This window comes from Ciconia boyciana, chromosome 5 (assembly GCF_034638445.1).
Source record: "Ciconia boyciana chromosome 5, ASM3463844v1, whole genome shotgun sequence".
NCBI classification, from domain to species: domain Eukaryota; kingdom Metazoa; phylum Chordata; class Aves; order Ciconiiformes; family Ciconiidae; genus Ciconia; species Ciconia boyciana.
The window spans coordinates 49,178,735-49,203,917 of NC_132938.1; the positions used below are offsets into that span (position 1 = coordinate 49,178,735).

General features: G+C 40.4%; 2 protein-coding genes across 2 annotated transcripts; both read left to right on the top strand.

Moving 5' to 3' along the window:
* The first annotated feature begins 5,967 nt into the window (after positions 1 to 5,967).
* Positions 5,968 to 11,287, top strand: FGG (fibrinogen gamma chain). Its single transcript, XM_072862454.1, has 10 exons — positions 5,968 to 6,090; positions 6,182 to 6,226; positions 6,677 to 6,860; positions 6,968 to 7,061; positions 8,026 to 8,156; positions 8,821 to 8,954; positions 9,079 to 9,263; positions 10,017 to 10,294; positions 10,638 to 10,807; positions 11,176 to 11,287. The coding sequence occupies exons 1-10, from the start codon at positions 6,016 to 6,018 to the stop codon at positions 11,188 to 11,190; spliced, it is 1,311 nt and encodes a 436-aa protein (XP_072718555.1). The 5' UTR covers positions 5,968 to 6,015; the 3' UTR covers positions 11,191 to 11,287.
* Positions 11,288 to 17,705: 6,418 nt separating this feature from the next.
* Positions 17,706 to 24,487, top strand: FGA (fibrinogen alpha chain). The gene is made up of 6 exons (XM_072862586.1): positions 17,706 to 17,756; positions 19,559 to 19,687; positions 20,730 to 20,913; positions 21,209 to 21,354; positions 22,319 to 23,399; positions 23,778 to 24,487. The coding sequence occupies exons 1-6, from the start codon at positions 17,706 to 17,708 to the stop codon at positions 24,485 to 24,487; spliced, it is 2,301 nt and encodes a 766-aa protein (XP_072718687.1).
* Positions 24,488 to 25,183: the final 696 nt, after the last annotated feature.

Consider the following 25,183-nt stretch of genomic DNA (forward strand, 5'->3'; position numbering starts at 1 on the left):
GAGATTTTGGCCTTTATGTGATTTAGGAGATTTTAGAAACAGTTTATTGCTCTTTGAGGACATCAGATGGCACTGTGTGGTTGTCGGTGAAGCCCAGAAGAAGCTACAGTCAGTAACAAGCCTATGTGAAATTCATACATGGAGGTGCTAGTAAAAAACTTCATTGTATTTGTGGCCTATATAGGGGATACGGGCCAACAATAATAGATGCCATAACTCTGTTGCATGGTAGGAATCCACATCCACTGGCTCCATTGCTTAATGTACAACTTTTAAGAATAAGCCAGATTTTGAATTCCTCTCATAAATTGTGAGAAGGAAGGGGAAAGAAATCTTCTGGCTTTAATTTTTATGCCAGAGAAAGAAATAGGTTACAGAGTAAAAAAATAAAGAATATGATTGTTTTCCTGTTCATGGTTCAAATGTAGGTCAGTCTGAGATTCAGTTTCCTTCAGTGACCCTAAATACTTAGATTTACTTTTATTATGTTAGTGCCATTAATGGTTCAAATGTAGGCATATGCTTCCCTCCCTGTAAACAGATTTGTGCATCAGCATGGAGCACAGATGATGTGTAAAAGAAATGTGAAATTAATTCTTCTATTACCATCATCCTGAATTAATAGTATTCAGAGCTAATCTTGGAAGTCAGGGAGGACAATGCGGAGTACATTTTTCCAAAGCAAATACACTTTCCATTATTTTTCTAGGATTTTTCTGACAGTCAGGCTTCCTCTGATTGCTTAAAAAAGTACGAGCAAAGTATTTCATAAACCAGGGTTTTATTGTGAAATATGTTACCTTTTTGCTGTGTTTCCTTTACTGTCACTGTAAGTTCCTGTCCAAACCAATACTATCAGCAGATACCAACAAATATTTTAGTGTCTTGAGGAGGCTGTGTTTAGTTTATTGAGGCTCTGTCCTCTCAACTAATTACAAAATATTCAGCAAATATTTGAATTTATTACTTATCTCATTCCCACAAATTAGTGCATCTCTTTGTTTAACAAATTGAGTTCACTGCTCTTGCCCTCAAGGTAAAGCATACATTGCAATCTCTCCTTTGCAGATAGTCTGAAAAATAACCTTTCCTAAGTGAATCAACATTTGAAAATGATCTCTGTAAATCAGTAAAGGGAGAGAATTTGCCATGTCGCATCTAATACCCCTATATAAGGCACAAACAACTCAAAGCTCAATAATGATGTTTAACTGATCCCAACTCATGGTTTGGGGGTTTGTTGTATTTTAGTAGATTTTTAGCATGTTGAAGTATAACATCCTATGCTCTGGGACTCAGAAAAACCTCAGTTGTGACCATGCAATAATATATGTAATATTCTGAACTATATTGATTTTGTTCCTTTATAACACATTTCTGTTGTTTTTAGGAGATATGTTCTCTCTTAGTCCCTTAACATTTGAATGACGTTTAAATAAACTCTGTAATGTATGAAAGTAAGTAAGCATTAAAAAGAAAGACTATAGGATTTTTAAAAAATAAGATAATAGCCCATTCAAACCATTAAACATCTGGCTTGTGGACATCAGGTATTTTCAGAAGGACTATAAAGATGAGGTGTCTTGATTTTGGGCCTTTTTGATTGTTAAATACTTTTGAAAATTTGTTTTAATTTCATTTGTTCAAGTACTAATATTTGAAACCAAAATAAGAATTATGTATTAAAGCAATGATGCATTAGCTACAAAACCCCCTTGGTTATTCTTTGCAGAAATCAAAGAGTCTTTTACATTGCTATGTGCTGTAGAAAAAGTACTGGAAAAAATGACCACCAGAACATAAGTCACAAACCAAATGACTTAGCAGTCATGCATCAGTGTAGTTTCCCTGCTTAGATTTAAAAAAAAAATAATATCCCATCATTAATTAAGAATATATTCTTAATTAATGATGGGATATTAAAGTGAGTGAATTTTATTAAAGTGAGTGATATTAAAGTGAGTGAATTATATTAAAGTGAGTGATATTAAAGTGAGTGAATTTTCTGTATTCACAGTGTGCATGCAGCAAAATATCCCATGAATGCTTCCCAAAATGGAAAGCCGTAGCTGACATGAAGTACGTAAATTTCATACTTCTCCTCAGAAACAGAACCATTTCCAGCCTGTATTTGAACGGAAACATAGCGAATATCTGTAGTGGTTTCATAAATGAAAAGAAACAAAAGCTTCTTCCATGCAGAGCAACCAAGAGCTGATTTTTGCTGACTCACGAATCCTCCAGGCATTTCACTTCAGGAAGGGTGAGGAAGAGTGGACTATCAGATTGGCAAAAATGTTGCTTTTACCTTTTGCCCAAGTTTTGAATATTGAAAGAGAAAGAGAAAGATGCGTTACAAAACTTTTTTTTTCATTTTCACTTTTTTGCTTTTGTTTGTAAGGCAGTTGGGTTTGTAGCACACTAGCAGCATAACTTCAATACTAGACAGCTTTTTAGTCATCTCTATTTCTCATCCTAATTATCACTCACTCATTGATTGACCTAGCGAAGGGGATTTTGCCTACTAGTCTGTATAGTTTACTAGTAGTACAAGCAGGGTAATGCATATTGATGATGGATAGCAAAGCGAAGTGGGCAATTTTTTTCAATGTTTACTTTCGGGGGGGTTTCAACATTTATTTTTGGTATTTATTTTTACATAAGAAAATCAACTTCTGGAGTATCTGAAAAAAAAAAGCAAATTCAAGTCAAGTCCACTGCACACTTTCAGTTAAAACAATAACAAAACCCCATTGGAAATATTAAAATGGATCACTGTAGCATTTCTGAAACGGTATAGAGTGATTTTTCAAGTTAGACTCTTAAGGCATGTACGTATGAGTCATAAGTTTAAAAAACAGTTGTTTTTTCAAGACAGCCATAAGAATACTCTGATATTGAGGAACTGATTTACAAACACAAGCATATTTCTTCTGATTTGTATTTCTGAGGGAAGATTTACTAGGAATAATGGGAAGGTGTTGGATGGTGTCCCAGTGGCTGTTTGACAAAAATACTAACCAAAATTGAGTTGAAGAAGTCTCAACTCAGTTTAAACAAATAATGATTCACCTTTACTATCTACTCAAAAATAAATTGCAAGAAAAAAGTAAACTGAATTTGAGAACTCTTCCTTCTGCCTGTGCTACACAAACCGTTCCTCATTTGTTACCAAATCAGTAAATAGACTTACTGGAAAGGAAAAACTGGCCAGAAAATCAACACAGTCAAATTATGTTGGACATGTCTCAGGGTACAACTAGGTCTCTAGGACATTTGTTTGGTAAACGGGTCAGCTATTTTGCAGCCAGGACCACCAAGACAAAATGGTATGTAAGGGACGAAGAATACTACCTAGCCATTGCACTAAGAATACATATTGTTTTCAACTAATGAAAAGCAGGAGTAAGATATTTCTAAGGTGAAACCATAGAAGAAAAGAGAAGGAAGCAAAGATATGAAAGGATTAATTATTCAAGGCTAAATCATGACCATGTGATCAGTAAAGCAAACAAAAATTTCCTGAGGTTTAAATATTTACATCTTCTGCTAAGAAGTACAAGAGGTTGCAACCAGGGATACAAGTAGGCAACACTTATAAATACAGTGTACAGGTATTTGGTAGTCATTAAAGCAATGTTTAATATCGATTCGTTCATGAATGTAAATCTATACAGTGATAATTTTGTGTAACACAAGCACCTCACCGAAAATTGAGTTTTCCTATTCCTAACCCATTTGTAGGCATAATGATCCTTTGTTTTACCCACCCAACTAGCCAATTATCTAGAACAATGAAACTATTTATGCATTGAAATTATTTCATTACATCCATTCTCATGTTTTAATTCTAAAATGTTAGGCATTTTATCTCAAGATGAACTAAGCTATTACTGCCAGTGTTGACTGTTGTCATCTTTTCTGATTCCTGAAATTCTTGCCTAGGAACACAAGACAAATTTTTCCGTATTCTGTTACCAGATGTTCTTCTGAAAGAGTTTCAAGCCTTATGTTACTATTAGTGACAAAAGGGAAGGGTGTGTTCTTTACTCCGTTAAAGGATGAGGGATACCTGGACTGTGTTACATGGTTCACCTATTGTGTCATGAACATTACGTGCCCATCGGCACTCTTGAGCGGACATCTGTGGTTGAAGCTGGGCCAGTTATTTTACAAAGTTCATACCAGCAACCTACTCATGCTATATGGTCATATCTAAGGGAATCCTGGTGGTGCATAGCCACTGAAATTGTACCTCCAGGATCCTCTGGACCCTGTGTCATGACCTGCAGCCAATGAAGCAGCAAAGCAAGCTCAAGCAATGTGTGAGCAGCAGTGGCAAGGAGATTCACTAGTAGTTTCCTGAGTCTGTGTTAACAGCACTAGTGAAGCAACAACAGAAAACACAAGAGCAGGTAGACTTTCACCCAGTTTTATTTACTTTATTTTCACTCTTTAGGAAACAGAACTAACCATGTAAAAGGTGGAGCCATGACCTATTTGTATCATAAGGACAACAGAAGCACGTTCTGCCCATGAATGTTGCAGGTAATTAATGCCAGATTTGGAAGGGTAAATGTCTAGCATCGATCAACCTTTGGAAGGGACTTTTGGCAGCCTGGCAGCTAATTCGCTGGTCATCAGTACAGTTACTGGAAAGCTGACTCTCCCATGAACAGTGCTTCAACTTCACATTAAGTGTCCCACAAATTTGATTTTTAGCATCATAAATGCTCAGATTTCCTTTTGGCAATATGTGGCTGGATCTTTGAACATGATGGGAACCTTCTGGTTGACCAGATGGGACCAGATGAAAAGAGGATATACAGGTCAGGAACTCTCCATGTTTCAGGGCATAATCGTATCTAATTTTGTAATAATATAACATCTAGCTTCTATAGAGTGTTTTTGTCCATGGATTTTAAATACCTATTAAGCAAAGTTGAAACATCGATCCTGCTGTACAGAGGTGAAGTCACTTGCCTGAAATCTCAAAGCCGACAACAGATCTAGCAGTGAGCCCCAGTCCTACCATTCTCTTCATCATTTGGTCAAAAGTATTGAAGTCAAAAGCCTCGTTCAACAGTGTCTCATCGCACATGATATTGTATAGACACAAAAGCAGGCTTTCTCTGGAGAAGTCACAGCCTAAAGATCAGGTGCAAGGCATGAGTAGAAAGCTATTAATGTTATGAATATCGATAGTAAGCAGAAGCACATACATAAAATAATTTGTCTGGGATAAAGCCCAAAGCAGAAGAGGGAGCCTGTCACCAGTCTTGTAGGTGTATTGAATAAGGCAGATGCTGACAACATTAGTTCCCCAGCAAGGAAGCTTTGATCAAAGTCATTCAAATGGACTCCTTGAGTTGAAGAATAGGGAAGATTCATGCTTTCATTGCCTGTGAGAAATGCCACAGGCATCTTTTCCAGGTATGCCACTGCCCAACGTGACTTCATACCTTTCTCTGCTTCAGTTTTTTCATCTGCAGAATATGGAGAATGATGTTCATTTTCTTTGCAAAGCACATTGAGATCTGTGGCGGGAAAGTGCTACGTAACCGCAAAATATTCTTAGTATTTATTGTTAGGCTATTGACAGTTGTTACACGTAATTCAGATAGTTACTGTGGCTTTCCCTTGCTCTATTTGAGTGAAACTTCTTCCCGCCCCATCCCAAAACCATGTATGAATTTCTTTTACGCTCACGTTACTAGAAGTAGTGTCTCCATGCCTTGTCTCACCTTCCCATCTCCCCTGAGACCTCCTGGCTGGAGCAGAGATCAAGCGGATAAGTGGGAAGCAGGTTCTGAAAATGGGAGGAGTAAGAGATATGTACAAATTCTGGGAATCCACCTCAAACCCCCACCCCACCTCTTCCCGCCACCTCCCGGTGCCCGCCCACAGCTTCAGCCTGCTCCCTTAAACTGCTGCTGCTGTGTGCTAGGTTGAACATTTTCGGCTGCCGACCGCACGACTCACACCGAGCAGTCGGCAGCGCCTGGTGGGACAGACATGATGGTGCTGAGGTTACGCAGCTGGGCTCCCCTGGGGCCTCTCCTCTCCCTGTTCTTTTCTACCAGCATGGCGGTAAGTGGAGAGACAGTGTTAGAAAGCACATCGGCGCAGAAAGCGCTGTCGGAGAAAATGAACTGAAAATGGTCTTCTTTCTTCTCTTCAGTACATTGCTACCAGAGAAAACTGCTGCATATTAGATGAACGATTTGTAAGTACCTGAACAATTTTCTTTTATCTTCAGAATCCAATTAAAGCCTTCCTACACTGATTATTAACTAGCATTATCACTTGTAGCTGTATTTGATCTTCATTGTTACTTTCGATACTTATTAAATGCACTGTGCTTAAACCCGTTATCTATTAATAGAGGTATACGCTTGGTAAAAATGTAGGGGAGGCTGCGCTGTTGACAACAGCATATACCCACAAGGCGCTACAAGTAACAGCGTGCACCGTTTTCTTGCTATGTGTGTGTGTGTACACACAGTGTGAAACTAAACTGCCTCTGTAAATTCAAATACTGCAGACAAAGTGACAAACGCCTGCCCTTTTTCATCCACGTTTGTATAAGCGGTGCCCGAAAGTTCCCCTGCCCAAATATTCTGCTCTCCTTTTTCTGCTCCTGAAACATTGCCAATTATTATTCTTTTCTCTTTAGGGTAGCTACTGCCCAACGACCTGTGGCATTGCAGATTTCTTTAATAAATACCATCTCACTATGGATAATGAACTGCAGGAAATTGAGATAATTTTGCGGCAAATTACTAACTCCACAGGAACAGTAGAACATTTGATTCAACACATCCAAAGCCTCTATCCTCCAGAGAAGCAGACACTACCAAGTGAGAATATAAAAATAACTACACGACTGAAAAATATAATTTATGTAGTTTTCTTGGTTTTTAATTTGCCTAATGGCAATAATTTTATACCTTTGACTGTTTTACAGATTCAATTGATGGTTTTACTCAAAAGTCCAAGAAAATAATTGAAGAAATTATCAGATATGAAAGCACTATTTTGTCTCATGAAAGTACTATACAGTAGGTATCTTCCAACTGTTATATCACTTGACAATCCAAATCATTTTATTTCAGTTCTTCTATCAAGTGCAGCTAAGGCTCCCTCAGAAAGGTTTTTTGTGGTCATGTGGAGCATTGTGCCCACACTGTCATTAGTAGCTGCCTAGCAAGACACAGAAGGATCATGAGGATCTGATATTGCATTCTCTGCTCGTCTGCATAAGCCATTAGTTGTGCAAGAAGTGCAAGAGAAGAATGTCAGGAAGCATGGTGATATTTTTATTTACGTTTCTTTTGCTGTGCCAGCTACTCCTAAAAGTTTTTTCATGACTTTTGGAGATTTTATTAATATGAGTTTGTGCTGTAATGCAGAGTGTGTGGAATATTTGTACAATCATTCACTCCAACTAATTTTGCTGCATATATCCATGAAAATCAGCTCAATGACATTGATATAAATCATAAGTAACTATAAACTCAGTGGTAGTCTTTTGTAAATTGACATTGAAAATAAAATTGCAAACATCATTAACTTTTCTAAATCTTAAGGATATGGTTTTTGACCTGAATGTAGAAAAATCTCCACTTCTATAACATTATATCAAAGGCAATTTAGGCATTCTGACACTTGCAGCAGTTCATTTACAGCATTTATGTTTTACAAATGCATCCATAATTGAAGAGGAATAACTTATTATTTACTTCAGGAGAACAAAGAAAGATTTCCATAGAGTTATATTCATACATTAATTACTGGTTTGAGTTTTGCTGATTAGAGTCAAGTCAAGTTTTGCATAAGATTAAGTGCTTGCTTTCCCATTTTGGCTAGTTTCCTCAACTTTAAATATCAGCACTAATGGAGGCACCCCCTTTTACAGGGGTGTCTGTAGCAGCATGCTACATAGGTGAGGCATGTGTGCAGGGAAATGTGTATTACGTATTCAGAAACAGCTGAAACAAGCCATTTTTATGTCTCTTTATTCAGACAGTTGACAGATACACATATATTGAACAGCAACAGGATTGCACAGCTGAAACAGAAGATTGCCCAGCTTGAGCAACACTGTCAGGAGCCATGCAGAGACATGGCTGAAATACAGGAGACAACTGGAAGAGGTGCGCAAAATGCTTCTTGTATGGTGGAGGGTTAATTCAGTTACAAGTATTGCCAGTTGGCATCACAGCGATGAGTTATTTGTAACGTCATGGGCCATAGATTTCTGCAAAGGTATAGAAGATTGCAAGTTATGAAACCAGTGCTTGGATCAATGTAAGTGCTAGGTAGATGCTCTGCAAACAGGGCATTCAGATGGAACAGACGTCTCACTTGCTCCTTCAGCCTTTTTGGCCAAAATGTGATTATCCCAAAATGTATGCTAAACACGAGGGACAGGAGGAGAGTTTCTATGGACATAAGACAAACAGAAGGTAATTCATTATCACATTTCTACTGAGTCACCTGAAAAAAATTTAATTATCTCATTAGCTCCAAAAATGCCATTTTTGTTGCTGTAGAAATCAATGCAATGACTGTATTTTACATTTAAGTTGCTTAAGCTGCATGTGAGACTAAATTCCTCCTCATCTTACACAGGTCCTGTGACCTTTAGTAGGATTTTATGGCAATGACATTAAAGTATGTGGATTAAATACCTAACTTTGCAACAATGATATTTAGATGAATTGTATTTCTTGGACTAAGAAAGTTACAATATCAAATAAATGTGAGAATAGAACTGTAGCTAGATTAATAACGATCCTCTGAATATCTTTACTTTAGATTGTCAAGACATTGCAAATAAAGGTGCCAGAAAAAGTGGTCTTTACTTTATCAAGCCTCAAAGAGCCAAGCAGTCATTCGTAGTCTACTGTGAGATTGACTCATATGGCAACGGCTGGACAGTATTACAGAGGGTATGCCACTTACGTGTTATTGCCATGAGCAAGCTTATTGCATCAGCATTGTTTTTATTTACCGACATAAGATACATAACTTTTTGATTGAGGTTTTTGTTTTTGTTTTTGTTTTTTTCCCCAGAGACTGGACGGGAGTGAGGACTTCAAGAAAAGTTGGGTTCAGTACAAGGAAGGATTTGGACATCTGTCTCCAGATGACACCACTGAGTTCTGGCTGGGCAATGAAAAGATTCATTTAATAACTACACAGTCCACTCTGCCATACACCTTACGAATAGAACTGGAGGACTGGAGTGGCAAAAAAGGGTACTTGCTCACGATGCTTCTGAAAATGACAGCTTAAAACCTACTGCTCCTACTGCTGCATCAGTTTGTACAGCTCCCTGAAAAAATGATGAGCCCTTAGACCTGCTAACATGCATAGGACACTGCATTGGCACCGTGTGTGACTTGCTGCCAGGCACATGTGCATGTCTGAAGGCCACATGCTGGCAGCCCTAGTTTATTTGGCAGAAGGAATCTGTTTCTTCTTTTCAAGTTTCTTCACATCTTATGCATCTTATGGGCTAGATGATCATTGTAGGTCCCTTCCAACTGAACTATCCTATCCTATCCTATCCTATCCTATCCTATCCTATCCTATCCTATCCTATGTGTTCCATTCTTCAGGAGGGCTTACTATCCTTGCTATTTCTTGAGACATCCATTCCTTCCTCCCAACAAGAATTTCCTCATGACCTAAGTAAGCCTAAGCATTATGAACCTGGGAGATATATATGTGTGTATTTATATAATGTAGATCTTTCATACATCACTAGTAGTGATGTATGTCTTTCATACATCAAGACTAGTAGTCAGAAAACATCTGATGCTAGAGCACAAAAGTTGGTTGGATGTATGTCATTGAGCTGAGGCACACAATCATGCAAAACCAATTCCTTTTCAAATGCTAGGATGTTATAAATGCCTTTTCTGCAGTGCTAGGATCTATGTATTTTTCATTTGTGCATGTACTGGGAATGCAGCATGCTCATATTCACCATTATCCTTTGTCAACAGCACTGCTGACTACGCTGTATTCAAAGTGGGAGCTGAAGAAGACAAGTATCGACTGACTTATGCCTACTTTATCGGTGGTGAAGCTGGCGATGCCTTTGATGGCTTTGATTTTGGAACTGATGCAAGTGACAAATCCTCTACCTACCATAATGGCATGCAGTTCAGTACCTATGATAACGACAATGATCGCTTCGACGGCAACTGTGCTGAGCAAGATGGATCTGGATGGTGGATGAATAAATGTCATGCTGGCCACCTCAATGGCAAATATTATATAGGTAAAGTATCTTCTAAATACCTATAACCTAGGACACAACGTTTCAGTGACAGAAAAATGGGTTGCTTTCATTGAGTATGTTTTGCCATCTGTTTTTTCCAAAGCTGGCGTAGCCCATTCTTTGCAATAGCTGAGAACACCAGCAGTAGGAACTTGTGTCTGCTCTCAAGCCCAAAGTGGGAGAATTAGTCCTGAGAGGAGCACACTAGGAGGAGAAGGGCAGTGAGCGGGGCTTGTTAGCATGCCCAGGGATGCCATGGAAGTGTTAGCACCAGAAAAATGTATGGACACATTTACTGCTTTAGAAATCAACTAACTGTTTTGCTCCAACTGATATTTTTTAGGTGGTGTGTACACACCAAAAGATGTTGGTCCATCTGGATATGACAATGGCATTATCTGGGCAACCTGGCGTGACCAGTGGTACTCCATGAAGAAAACTGCAATGAAAATCATCCCATTCAACAGACTGTCAGTAGATGGACAGCAGCACAACTTAGGCAGCACCAAACAGGTTCGACCACAGGGCCGAGGAGATATTTAAAATGATGACAGAACATAGTTATTTCAAATGCTGAGCATGGACAGTTGAAGTGTTAAGCCCACTGCATCTTAGAGAAGTTAGCTTTGTTTACCATTTTGTTACAGAAATAGATGTACTTTGATTTTAGTATACCTTCCACATTACTGTTTCTTTTAACAGATAGATAAATGGATAGTCTCATGATCAGAAATAATTCCTTCCCTTCATGTGTTTTAAATGCTACATTTTTAATTTCCAACTAGTATAACTATGTATGAACACTAACAACATGTCATCATAGCCTTATGTACTTCTTTCTTTAGAAGAACATTAAAATGCTCTTTTTTTTTCTGTTGTAGGTTGGAGACTCGTAAAGGGTCAATTTCACAAAGACTGATCTGAACAGGGAAAACAAATCTTTTATTTCCTAGACACTGAACTTACCTAACATTACACAGTTCAGTTTTGACTATAAAACACCGTTGACTGCAAAATGCCCAAGCCTCTTCCCTGAGCAGTGCTTACCTGTGTACATGGTTTTTTCTGTACAAATTCTCAATAAATTTTTGATTATTACAAAAAATCTGAACTTGTTATCTGTGCTCTACTGTTGGCCAAGCAAAAAAAAGTAAACTTTATGATGGTTGGAAGGTTACTGTGATCAAACCTGTTTAATTCAGTCATTCCTGCACTGCATGCCAGTAGTTTCTGCTGTTTGTTTAGAGGCAAGTGTTGGAGCTATTTCTCTATAAAGTGTGGCTTGTTTCCAAAAGTTTTCATTCTGTTTTCTGATGAAAGTGATTTGTGACATAGATCAAAGTACATAGCAACTTGAAAGAGGCCTAGTTTACTGCTGAAGGCTACTTAACTGAGCTTATCATGAAGTAATGGATACATTTTCAATCAGGATGTGTTAGGAAGTACACTATCAATGACCAAGAACAGATATTTTACTCCAGAGCATACATATTAAAAAGTTTCTCAAATATTACTCAGAATAAATGTTTTGTTTGCTATATAGCAAACAAATATATAGCAAACACATAGCATTATGCTGTACAACTATTATTCCTGAATACCCCCTTTTGATTCATAAATATTTAAAAATTAATCTAATGTATTTATTGCCATTGTCAGACCAAAAAATGTTAACATTTGCAGCATAAATTCATTGTATTTTACTTGCATTTTCTTTTTCTAGATACGGTAATAATTTTCCATGTGATCTACATGAGCAAACTCACAGCACAGATCAAGAACAGCAAAGACTTTGCAATGGTGCCTGAATGTACTCACTCAGAATATTTGATGAGTGCATTTGAGGGGTACATTAGCAAATCAAATTAGGTTTGTGGATACATTGCTCAACAAAAAATACACTTAGAGCTAGAATAGAAATATATTTTTAGATAGATAGATAGATAGATAGATAGATATCAAGTTGACGTACTAAGAAGTGAAATATTAAATGTGTCTTGGTCTTTATTTTTAGCTACTATTGAGAGGCCAGAAGTTCACCTGGTATTTCTGAATAGCACATTCAAATGCTTTATTTTAAAAACAGAGACATTACACTAATAAGATAGATCTTAAAGGCAGTTTATGCTGCCTCAACACTTCCCCAGTTTTGGGCCCAGGTCTCTAGCGGGGCTGCTGCTGAGCCTCTTTCCCTGGATCTGAGTCTCCGTAGCATAACAAGCTGCTGTTCCTCTGTCATTTTTACTGAGGTTGTTTTTACTTAGTTCAAGTTTTACCCTTAAGCCAAAGTGTAAGAGGAAGGCAGGTTTCTTAGGAGTGTGTGAGAAGAAGCCATCATTAGCATAGGTCATCATGGGGTTAACAACTGTTTGGGATGAGGGACAACCCCTCCACAGCACTGAACCAGTATATTTGCACCGCTCTGTTGCACCCATGCAACCAGCCATGCTGCACGGCTCACCACCAGCCTTGACGCCCAATTCTTCACCATTTTCCTGAACATTTTTGTGCAGTGAGGCCTCTCCCGTGGCTCCTTGTACCTGAAGCAGCATGCATAGAGAGGCCTGTGGGAAGGATGCGAGCTGAGGCCAATAAGCCCAGTCTGAGCCTGGTTCTGCAAACAGCCACTTGAGTGGCATTGGCCAAGTCCCTTCTGCTTTCTGTTTTCAGTTTATGAACTGAACGACATGACTTTAAGGTTGTTATTATTTATTATTTGAAACATGGAATTAAAAAATATTCCTTTCATCTCTTGTGACTTTGACTTCTGTATCCACACTTGTCTAGGTCTGAACTATGCTTTGCCTTTCCCAGTTTAGCTTTTGGCTGCAATGATTTGTTTGATGACAATCTGCTGTAACTACACACATTTCACTGGTGTGAGCTGGCATTTTATGGGTTGCTCACCAGAACTAAGATTGGCTTATTCTTCCAGTTGATTTGTTGATTGGTGTTCTAAGGTCTCAGAAATCATTTTGAACCTCTTTGGAGAGGACTATCTGCTTGAGCCGTTGGGATAGTAAATCCAAGAAGCTTGATCTTTCACAGAAGTCCTATATGAGAGCTCATCAGGGCGTCTGCAGGATCCCAGCGTGTAGTGATATTCTCTGGGCCCTGAAAGAAGAATGGCAAGATTTATGCCCACTGGAGATCCTTTCTACTGTTTCCAACCCTCCAACTATCAGAAAGGGGCCTGAAAAGATCTATTTCTTCTCTTAGAGAGATAATAATAGTCTCAGTATTATTTTTTGCAAGTAAATACATTGCAATTTGACTCAATGCCCTTTTTTTGTATACTGAGAGGTCATATTTCTCTTTTCTAAATCAGTCTTTGTTGTACATGACCCTCAGACCATAGCCTATAGTGAAAGTCATCTGTATTTAGGCAAGCCTGTCCCCCTCCAAGTTTATAAAAGTTCATTATAGGATTTGATGGCTACAATGAGTTTGCCTTTCTTTCATATGTTGGGCTTGCAGTCACTCTTCCAAAGACCACTGTAGCACAGAACAGAGGAATCAGGAACAGAAATACTTTATCTTTTGCATGCTCACTCCAAAGCAAAAAAAAAAAAAAAAAGAAGGGATAGAGGTTAGAGATAGAATGAGGCAACTAAGGTGGACAGACTGGAGGACGTGCTGGGTCACTCAGCCCCCGGAACATTGCATGCGGAAAACGTGGGACCAGATGCTAGTAACAAATTCAAGAGAGTTGAGTAGTCTGAGGAGCATATGAAGAGAAAGTGGAGCTGAGAGCTGGGGCTGAAGGAGAATGGAGTCTAAGCCAAGGTATCCAGAGGAGGAACAGGGATGAGCAGGTAAGAGGAGGAGAAGGCACCGCTTGGAAACTGGTGGTGGGGCCTGGCGGTAGGACAGGAGACGGGGGCAGTGCTGCGCAAACAAGGGCTGGCTTACATCTAGGGCACACAAACCAGGATTAAATCCCAGACTCCCCAGCTCTTGCTGTGGCAACTTGCCAAGAGCAGGGCAGCTGAAGTAGTAAACTGCACTTCAGCCCTTTGATCATGAATTGAAGTTAAGTCCAAAGTTTATCTAGCTCTTGGCCTTTAGCCTTTCAAACAAACACTGGGAGAAGTGACTGGATGATTGCAACATGAAAGCAAAGGTACAGGCTGAAGGTCAGGCCCAGATTCAGCCCTCAACTGGAAAGCCTGAGGAGCTCCTCCTTCACCCCAGCTTCACCCAGCAAGCCCCTTCGCACGAAGCAGGAAACCCCTCTTAGCTTACCTAATGTTTATGGTCGGTTGTCCGCTTTTTCTGGTCCCTCTAGCCTTGGTGGCCGAGTTTTACTTGGACCAGAGCTTAAGTTTTCTGCGTTTGAAGGTCACCAGAGAGCTGCGCTCTCCATCAGGGTCAGAGGAGGCCTGGCACATGCCACCGCCGTGTCCAACCTTGCACTGGTAGCCGGTACCTGGGACACCACCTAGCAAATCGTCACATCCTCTGTTAGCAGGGTTGAAAAGGCAGAAATTCTTCTGCTTGATGTGCTCTGACTACTCTTGATTTTTAAGGCCTATTAAATTACAAAAACAATGTTCAGAGATTATTGAAGATCACAAAATCAAGCTCTTACAAATTGGGGAAAGCCAGAACTAAGGTGACATGTCACATCACGTCTGAATTACGAAGGATGCTTTAGTTGTTGCATAGGTTGTAATGCATGTAGTGAGTAAGACCAGGTGGGGCACAGCTGTCTCTTACTTACAGCTGATACCCTGCAGAATTAGGTGCTATTCCTGCCCTCATCACCCAGTTCCTGTGGGACCAGAGGCAGGACACTCCGGTATCTCAGAGCTGGCTGCTGGATGTTCCTCCTGAGCCCCGGTGCAGGCACAGAGCTACAGCTGCCGTCAGTGGGATCTGCACATACAGTGTGCTCTGAAGACTCAGACTATCAAAATGGATCCCAAAAATTAATAACTACTTTTTGACTTAACCTTCTCACCTGGCTTCTGCAGCTGTGAAAAGGGGAAAGTTGTGCCCAGGGAATGAATGTTTGTAAAGCACTGGGGTAAGCTGAGTGATGAGCGCCATAGGAAAATCCTTGAAGCTTTAAACGGTCTGCAGAGCATCATCGTACAGTGAAAAGAGTGTACAGCTCCGGGCAGCTGCTTGCCTGCGGAGCACCATCCATGCTCAGTGTGAGGAGGAAGGGGTTCGGTGGAAGAAACATCACACGTGGTCCTGCGGTAAAGCAGAGTCCACGAGTATACGCACAAGGAGAGCACATGAAGGTTGTACCTGCAATTCTAGTGTTCCTGAGCACAGAGGTCCTAAGGTTGTGATCTTTGAGCAGAGTTTTGTATCTATTGTGGAGGCTAAATTAGAGCTTGTTGGTTTGAGTGGGAGACTCTCCATGGACCCCAGTATAATTTGGATGAAGCCCATTTTACTCTGTTCTGTAAAATAATTAATCCTAATCCTGCAAGACTTCCTCTCATTGTGGTCTTTCCCTCCTTTAAGCATTTTATTGTCCTCTGAGCTTTTTATAATCCTTTCACAGAACTGCTGCACAGAGTGAACAAAACTGTGTAGGACTTGGAGCGGGGAAGCATCACCAATCTTACCCCTGCTGAAGTCAGCAGCTGAGCATTTTGGTGTGTAAGTATATTTATTATCTGCTTTGAGTTCAGGAGCTGCCTTATGGACATTTATCAACCAAACAACACAGCCATGGCTGGCTGATCTTCAAACTGAGCAAAGGTAATATGTGGTCTGTTTGGACATTTGTTGCTGAAGTTAGTTGGGCTGTCTTGTTGCTGAAATCAGAAGAGGTTTGTTGCATCATAGTATTACTGGCACTGCATGGGATTCAACAGAAGACTTTACAAAGCATGTTGCAGGGAATTGAAATAAACAAAACACCTTGTTTGAGAATGTGCACAGATAAGATAAGATTAAACCTTAAATATAATAGAAACCCTTTGTCATGCAAAACCAGATGCTGGTGGTGTAGGTGTTATCAATATAACACCATCTTATTGAGCTCTTCCGCTACCTGAGGATATGACTTGCTCTTAGTGATATTGGTGTAAGTTAAGTTAGGTTTAAGAGGGTTTTCCTAAATAAGAGAAGCATGAAATGCAAGGTCAGAAATGGGAAGAAACAAAGGGTCCAGTTCAACTGCAGTGAACTTTATGTGGAGAGGGTTCAAGCCTGCTGAAGGCAGAAAACGAGGAAAAGCAGAGGAAAGGAGGATAAGACAAAATCTAGGAGGCTGCTAGAATGGATCCAAAGCTAAAATCAGCTATTTTGAATTACATATGTTGTAAAATGCCAGAGTCAAGCTTAAACATGTCCCACTACAGCAGAATATGATAAGATGTTGCAACCTGTAGATGATGGAGAGTTTCGTGAATGTCATGCGGTTTTAAAAAGCCAAGAGAGAATTTTGTTCTTTCAGCTGATTAGGCCCACATTTGCTCAAGCAAGGGTTTTCTTGCTCATTCCTGCTCACTGCAGTGACAACTTTTGAGATAGGCAGCATCTCTCGAGTGTCTGACAGCCATGTACAACACTCCCCAGTAGCAGTAAGGCTCGTTATAGAGCTCACAGCAGCAGCACATGGTCATCAATTGTCACACACAAACTATACTCATTATACGAACATTTAAGGAGACATGACTGCTTAGGAAGATTTAATTATGCTTAACAGCTGTTCTGGGACATTTTCAAGTGCCACTCTACTGTGCTCTTCATAAATATGTGTTCATTTCGAACAAATCCTACTTGGTAAAAAATTATAAGATACCATTTGTGTAAGAGACAGCATAACGTTAAACACATCATGCATTATACAAACACCAGTAAGGTCCAGCTGTAAAAACTGATGTAAACTGGGCTCTGCGCTCCTCAGGAATTAATTTCAGTTGGTGACCACATAGTCACAGATAGACTGTATCAACCTTTGTTAGGCTAGTACTTGCTCCAGAAAGGCCAGTGGATTTCACAGCAGTGGAACACAGTCACACAGAAAGGGCAAACCAATGACTTCCTTTTCCAAATATCAACTCTTTGATCTTGCTAGCCAAATACCCGTCGCACAGAGTATGTGTCTTCCAGCAGGTTGACAGGATCCTGCTCGGTCCTGCATACCTCTTAGTTGAACATCCAGTTACGAGAAACTAAGCTTTAGACAGATTTTTTCCTGGAATACATGGTGTTGCCCGCATGTCGGTGTTGTACAAATTTATCTGGAGCAAATAACATCAGAAACTTGTGCAAGAGGCATTAGGTAATCACCTAAGGGGGAGGGGAGCATTTGGCATGTTTTGTCTCCAAACAGAAGGGAGCATAATGATTAATCTCAGCTTCACATTAAGGTTTAAATTGCACCAAAAGACCAGTGAAGAGCATCCTCTCAGCCAGAGTTCTGCTCGCTCTTCTCCTGAAGATGATATCAATGAGGATCCTCTGTGTGTTGCTGTGCCTCAACTTAGCCTGGGTATGAGTTTGCTTACTTGATTCTTTTCATATCTTTCTGTTTTGAAGAGTGAGCATTTAATTAATGTTCATTCATTAGACAAATACATTTTGGCTGTCACTTAGCTCATAAAATTCCACCCACACACATATGCACAAGCTTACTGCAACCACTTCACTGCTGGACTTTCATCAGTAGTTCTTGAGTATCCAGCTCTCTAGTTTTGCTTAATTCAGTTTTGCTGAATCTGCCTGGCTTCAGGAGCAGCAAAGCAGATACATTAACATGAATTCATAGATTCATAGGTGATGCTGTAAATCTTAAACCTAACTGACTGGATGCTAGTGACTCCAGCCAGTCAGGAATTTTCAGGTTTATTAGGGTGAATTCCATCTCCTTTGGACAGTAATTCAGCAGGATTTTCCACCTATGAATAACGCACAATACCTGTATTATAAAATACACATTAAAAAACAATTATTCCTGTGGCAGCAACTTCAGGTTAAACTAGAGCTAAGTAAGAATCAATTTTTAGATAAGGAAAGTGATAGACTTGATTTTCAACTATGCTAATATAACCTTGCTCTTTTCTTATTTAGGTCTCAGCCCATAATCTTATGTTAGATTCTTTACATTTCTCTTTTCTCTGTTTTTTAAAGACTGTCAATGTTTTAACAAATGACAGAAATTATAGGGAGCAGATGTGACAAAAAAGAAGCACTCATATTGGAGCTGTCAATGCTGAAAGGGCACAGACCGCCTAAAAGTAAAGTTGTTATTTGTTACTTTTAAGAGGCACTTGGCCCAGATCCTCAGGATGAATCTGCTGAGTTTAATAATGACATTCCAGTTCACCAGGGCTGAGGTTCTGGCACTGGAGGCTAGAATTAGGAAAACTTTCTCTGCCTCAGAATTAATCATTAGTCATAATAATAATAATTAATCATTAATCTTTTCAAGCATTAATTATGCTGCTTGAGAAGAACTTAAGGTGTGCAGAGGAATCCAGTCAGACCTAATTACATCTCAAGCCCTAAAACAGGGCTTTGTTTTATGAAAAAAAATTATTTTCCAGTCCTTTGCTGAGCGATAACACAGTAGGAATCGTTACAGTGCTTTGGCTTAGAATTAGCTTGTATATATGCACTTTTGCTTCTCAGGTTTGAAGAAAATCTCAGTATATTTATTTCTCTTCTTTCCATTAGCACAGTGGAATCCATCCATCACTGACATTGTTATTTTTATTACGATGTTATTAGCTTTCTTGCTCTTCATGCCAAGCAAAACAGTGCTACAAGCTTACAGTTAGCAACTGTGATTAAAATCAGAAACGCTAATGGCAAAACTCTATTCATATATATCTTTAAGCCAGTTTTGTGTAGCCTGAAGGTGGTAGAATGAAAATAGAAATTTAGGAATATTGCAGTAAATGGAAATAGAACATAGGATTTTTAAAGTATTTGCTTTAATTTAATCAGTTTCAATCTAATTTCAAGTTAATTTTATATTTACACACAGAGCACAAGATTTCTATGGAATAATATCATCATAATATATCCTAAGCATCACCAGCTCCCTCCATAGCAGCGTTAATTTTAAGAGATGAAAAACTTTATTGTGACAAACCAAACAAAATCATATCTTACAAGAAATGTCAGGAATAAGATCCTTGCACTGTTTGGTGTGATGCTTTCCAGACAGCTGTAATTGCCACACGTCAGCTATGCCACTGAGTGTTTGAGGACGTCAGCATTACGCTTCTGCTCTCTTGGCAGCTCTTTAGTTAATCTCGGTTTTGCTTTTCCGCTTTTTCCTCCTGGCAGGCACAAGATGGAGAGAGTACCTTTGAAAAGGTGGGTGCAGGAGTGCGTGGTCCCAGGATTGTGGAGCACATATCCCAGTCCAGCTGCCAGTATGAGAAGAACTGGCCCATCTGTGCGGACGATGACTGGGTGAGCAATGAGCTCTGGGGGCAAAAGCGAGGCCCGTCAATAGGTGCTCACGGACCTCAGGCAGACCGCTACGACGGGTGCCATGCAGCCAGCATGTGGTTGGGCTTTAGGTCTGAGGGAGGACAGGTAACGCTTCGCATCAGGGCAGTCTGGAGAGATATCTTGCGGGAAAGAAAGAAAGAAAGAAAAAAATGAGGAGAAAGAAAGAGGGAGAAGAGAAGTTTGCAGGGGAGCAGAATCAGAAAAGAAAGTAAGTCTGGAAGAGAAAGATGAAATAAAAGAAGGCTATTCCTAGAAAAAAATAAGAAGGATTTCTTTTCAGAATTTTGGTATTGCCACTTCGGGAGTTGGTAAGAAAAAGGCACAGGAAAGAAAGATGTGTGACAAAGAAAAGAAAAAACTTACTCTTCACAAGTTACTTTTAGGAATTCTGATGACAAAATGTTCAGTAAAAGATTCGTAATGATTGACTGTATGTCTTTGTGTATAAGCTGTTAATTTGTCTCCCTCTCGCCTCTTGCATCTCAGCCCATCTCTATGCTACATTTACCCGATGAAATCTTGGCAAAGAGCTTTAGTCTGTAAGAACATTAAGCTTTTCTGAGGAAAGTTTTGCTTAAATAAGTTGGCCTCTGATATCCTTGCTCAAACTGGACAACAAACTTCACCTTACAACAGCTCTTTGGGAAATACATATATATATATAATTTCACCCCTGAGGAACAGAGGAGAGGGAAAATTAAGGGTTTACTTGATCCTCCCTTTATGGCAGGTTTCTGAGGATGCGCTTCACTGATTCTGTCACATCAGTGTCAGATGCATAGGAGGCAAAGGATCAGCCCCCAGGTTGCTTGCTCTAAGTCATACAAGTCCTTGGCAAAGGCGTTGGATGAATAGGACAGGACATCTGAAGAGAACTAGCAGAATCTTGCCCTAATTTTTTTTAATGTCTTTTCAGTGTTGGCCAAAAGTCTGCAAATGTGATGTTAAAAAAAGGTTCACTTGTGAAGATTAACACAATTATTTTCTCTTCCAATCTTAGGGTACAAAATGTCCATCAGGCTGCAGAATGCAGGGACTGATTGATGAAGCGGACCAGGATTATAATCACAGAATAGAAAAAATCAAGAAGCTGCTCGCAGAAAATCAAAACAACTATAAAAAATCCAATCGGATAATTGTGGAAACCATAAATGTACTAAAACCAGACCTGGACACTGCTCAGCGTGAGTATCTTGCATCCAGTTTTATTATCCATTGCTGAATTTTTTTTGTGTGTGAATAAGCAATATGTAGTGAAAATATATGCTGCACTGGACCTTATTTTCAAGAGCCAGAATAAACATAGTAATACAAGACTCTTAACTGCTAACTAGTAAAAACTAATGTAATTTTTACTTGCTCAGTACTATGAGAAATATGTTCTTAATTACATGTTTTAATTACCTATTTTAGAATATGCTACTTTTTACGAAAGAAAACCAGACATGCATAGTTGACTGTGATGCATTTCTGTTTCAGAGGTCGATGAGACTTATGGTCACGTGTCAGCAGAACTGAGGCGGAGGATTGTGACATTAAAGCAGAGAGTTGTCACTCAAGTAAACAGAATTAAAGCTCTGCAGAGCAGCATCCAGGAACAGGTGCTGGAGATGAAGCGCTTGGAGGTAGGTAGCTGCTACGTAATTTTCATTCTTTCCAGAGCTTAGCTACAGAAAGAGGGTCTATCCATTATACCACACATGGCGAGCAGTGCTCCCTTTGGAAAGAAAAGATGATGCAACTCTCACAGGATCTGACCTGCTGAGGCAAATCCCCAAATGAGCTGCTTTCTGGGCATGTTTTTCTTTTCCTGCTGTGTGGGAACCAGCGTGAGCTCAGGAGGACTCCTAGTCCCATCTGCCGCTTCTGGTCTCAGACAGGCAGCAAGGATGTTATATCTGCTGATAACGGGCTCTGCATGAGGCGTTTCTCGTCCTGTGAGGAGCTGCTGAACAGCGAGGAGTAGGGGGACGTGGAGTAGGGGGACGTGCCCTGTCCTTCCCCAGTGCTGCCACCACTGCCCACAGCCAGTGCTGGCATTACAGCCCGTGTTCCCAGGTTGCAGCTGACTCCTCTGATGGTAATGCAAGGAAAAGTTCTGGCACAAACAGCGGTTTTGCTCAAAAGCCCATTTTGATCCCTGGATCAGAGATCTGGCTTTTGGATCATTTGGGAAAGCAATGGTACCCCCAGAACGGCAGGCCTTACAGCAGGGCCATGACAGGCTCTTGGACAAGTCCAGTATCTTGCCCTCTCCTTGGAGGACCTGTTTCTGCCCTGGTCCCCAGGGAGTGTGCCCAGCTCTGTTGCACTCCCACCAAACCCAGGAGAACACCCCTACGCCCTGAGAATAAAGGGAGCAGAGATTGGGAACGTGCTGCAACGTACTTCTCCATGGAGCTCATGTGCATGTGTCATATTTACAATGGAAATAAACCCAGGGATGATTTCAAAACTGAGCTGTGGAAAAGCTCAGCTGTAGGTGGTACCAGGGCAGCTCCCACCTTTCCCCAGTCCAGTTAAAGGATACACTTGTTTGAGAAAGTCAGGAAAGCTCCCTAACCAAATTATTTCTCTCTGTTTATGTAGGTGGACATTGATATTAAGATACGGGCTTGCAAAGGAACCTGTGCTAAAAGTTTTGATTACCAGGTGGACAAAGAAAGCTACAACAACATCCAGAAGCAGATTACCCAAGCCAATTCCATCAACTTGCACCCAGAGCTTCAAACAGTCACCTTAAGCACACTGAAAATGAGACCACTTAAGGACTCGAGTGTTCCTGAGCATTTTAAGCATAAGCCTCTGCCAGAAATGCAAGCTCTGAACATAATTAATAACATCAGGCAGATGCAAGCGGTATTAGAAAGATCAGAAACAGACACGAAACCCTCCCGAGGTGACAGCTCATATCACTTAGCAGAATCGAGGGGGGATGGACCTTCACACACCAGCAAATTAGTTCCTCCTGCTCATGGGAGAGAAACCCATATTCTGGGAGACAAAACCTCCTCCACTGTTCGTAGATGCACCAAAACTACCACCACGAAATTTGTCACTGGCCCTGATGGCCCTAGAGAAGAAGTAGTTGAAAAAATGGTTTCTTCTGATGGTTCAGACTGCTCCTATTTACAGGGAGCAGGAAGTGCTGGAGGGGAAGGGAGCATGTACCATGGTGGTGGGACAGATGACTTCCACAAGCTAGAGAGTTTATTCCCTGAGCTACACTCATTTTTTACCCCTGACTCTCCATCCACTACTAGTAGGCACTTTGGTGGATCTAGCAGTGTTTCAACTAGCAGCTATGTAACTGGCACAAGCGGTAGTCACTCAAGTACTGGAGTATCCAGTCATTCAGGGACTTACGGGGGGAAAGACAAACTTGCAGACTTAGGAGAGGGGGAAGAAGATGACTTTGCAGGACTTCACCCTCCACCATCTGGATTCCCATCTGGCAGTGCAAGTTACTCCAAGACTGTAGTGACCAGCAGCTCTTCTAGTGTCAACAAGGGAGGCCCCACTTTCGAAAGCAAATCACTAAAGACCCGTGAAATAACTGAGCATCTAGGTGGGATGCAACATGATCAGAGTGCAGAGGATACCCCAGACTTTCAGGCACGCAGCTTCAGACCGTCAGGAGTGAAGCAAAGGACAGCCAACACTGGGAAAGGTACACAGGCATCACAGAAGTAGTTACTGAGGTAGTGGAGCCAAATTCCATCCATAACCAAACTGACACATTGTTTTTAGATACTGCAGTACAACAGTGTGATATAAAATGCAAGCACTGTGTCTGTTTGTTGGCACCTCGGAAACAAAAAGGAAAATATTTAATTAATGCTCAGGTATTACATAGACAATTCACAATTAAGAAGTATGTAAAGTTTTCTTTTCTGAATTCTTTTTAATGTTGCCTGTCACTATACCTAGTGTAGTCCAAGACATGTTTAACAATTTTCCTCAGAGCTATTGGTACTTGGATTCCTCTGAACCTTTTATTAAATTTTGCTGATAACTCCTGTCAAACCAGATCAACTTTTTTTTTTAGACTGTGATGATATCCGCCAGAAACACACTTTTGGTGCCAAAAGTGGCATTTTCAAAATCAAGCCAGCGGGATCCATTAAGGTTTTGTCAGTTTATTGCGACCAAGAGACCACTTTGGGAGGATGGCTATTGATCCAACAGAGAATGGATGGATCAGTGAATTTTAACCGGACCTGGCAAGACTACAAGAGAGGTTTCGGCAGCGTGGATGGCAGAGGGCAAGGAGAGTTCTGGCTGGGCAATGAAAACATACACTTGCTGACTCAGAATGATACTTTACTTCGGGTAGAGTTAGAGGACTGGGATGGAAATGCTGTGTATGCAGAATATATCGTACAGGTAGGGTCTGAAGCAGAAGGGTATGCCCTTGCCGTGTCCTCCTATGAGGGGACCGCCGGGGATGCATTGATTGCCGGCTGGCTGGAAGAGGGCACCGAATACACGTCCCATGCCCAGATGCGGTTCAGCACCTTCGACCGGGACCAGGACCGCTGGGAGGAGAGCTGCGCGGAGATGTACGGGGGTGGCTGGTGGTACAACAGCTGCCAGGCGGCCAACCTCAATGGCATTTACTACCTGGGGGGCCACTACGACCCCAGATACAACATTCCTTATGAGATAGAAAACGGCGTGGTCTGGCTGCCATTTAGAGCCTCTGACTATTCCCTCAAAATTGTTAGAATGAAAATCAGGCCCATAGAAACCCTGTAGAAAGACAGGTTTTTAATATATATGTTACGACTACAAGTTGAAAAGGTTTTTTATATATATATGTGCATGATGTACATTTACCCTGTGAATTTAAAGGCAACTGAGCACATCTGTGGCTTAAAAAATAAACACTGATTAATTATCAACTAAATAGTTCTTTCATCTTATTTATAACTGACAAACCTTGTCAAGGAAATATGGATTTAAAAACCCTTTTTATATAAACTTTGTTTATGTCTTTGACTATGTCTTTGTCTATGCCTATGTCTATGTCTATGTCTTTGGCAGCTCACACCTTGACTGGAGATAAAAATATTTATAATTTGAATTATTTACTTTGTTTAAGAGAGCTAAAGAAGTAAAAGAATTTACAAGTATGTTCATCACGAACTCCTGCCTCCACTAACATAAACCGTGAAAGTCTGATCGAGTTCTACATTCACACTTCTGGCCCGTCTCCTCTCATTTCCATTTTGAGGAGAGCACAACAGCGGTGGGAGCCAGCTCTCAGGCAGAGCCACGGGTGGTTTGGGTTCTCACTTTTGCCACACACCTAACATGGAGTACACTTTGATAACTGATGCATGCATTTTAGGACTGACATTTAAGGATCTCCTAAGCTTTGATTTTAAAAATATGGAGGTAGACCTTGCGTCCCATTGATGAATTCTAGGTAGTTTACCATGCATACTGTAG

Bases quoted from the DNA above. Each gene is read 5' to 3' on its own strand.
- FGG (XM_072862454.1), top strand. From the start codon at position 6,016: ATGATGGTGCTGAGGTTACGCAGCTGGGCTCCCCTGGGGCCTCTCCTC. The intron at 7,062-8,025 runs GTAGGTATCTTC...CTCTTTATTCAG, and splicing joins TCTCATGAAAGTACTATACA to ACAGTTGACAGATACACATA. The intron at 8,955-9,078 runs GTATGCCACTTA...TTTTTTCCCCAG, and splicing joins GCTGGACAGTATTACAGAGG to AGACTGGACGGGAGTGAGGA.
- FGA (XM_072862586.1), top strand. From the start codon at position 17,706: ATGATATCAATGAGGATCCTCTGTGTGTTGCTGTGCCTCAACTTAGCC. The intron at 17,757-19,558 runs GTATGAGTTTGC...TCCTCCTGGCAG, and splicing joins TGTGCCTCAACTTAGCCTGG to GCACAAGATGGAGAGAGTAC. The intron at 20,914-21,208 runs GTGAGTATCTTG...TTTCTGTTTCAG, and splicing joins AGACCTGGACACTGCTCAGC to AGGTCGATGAGACTTATGGT.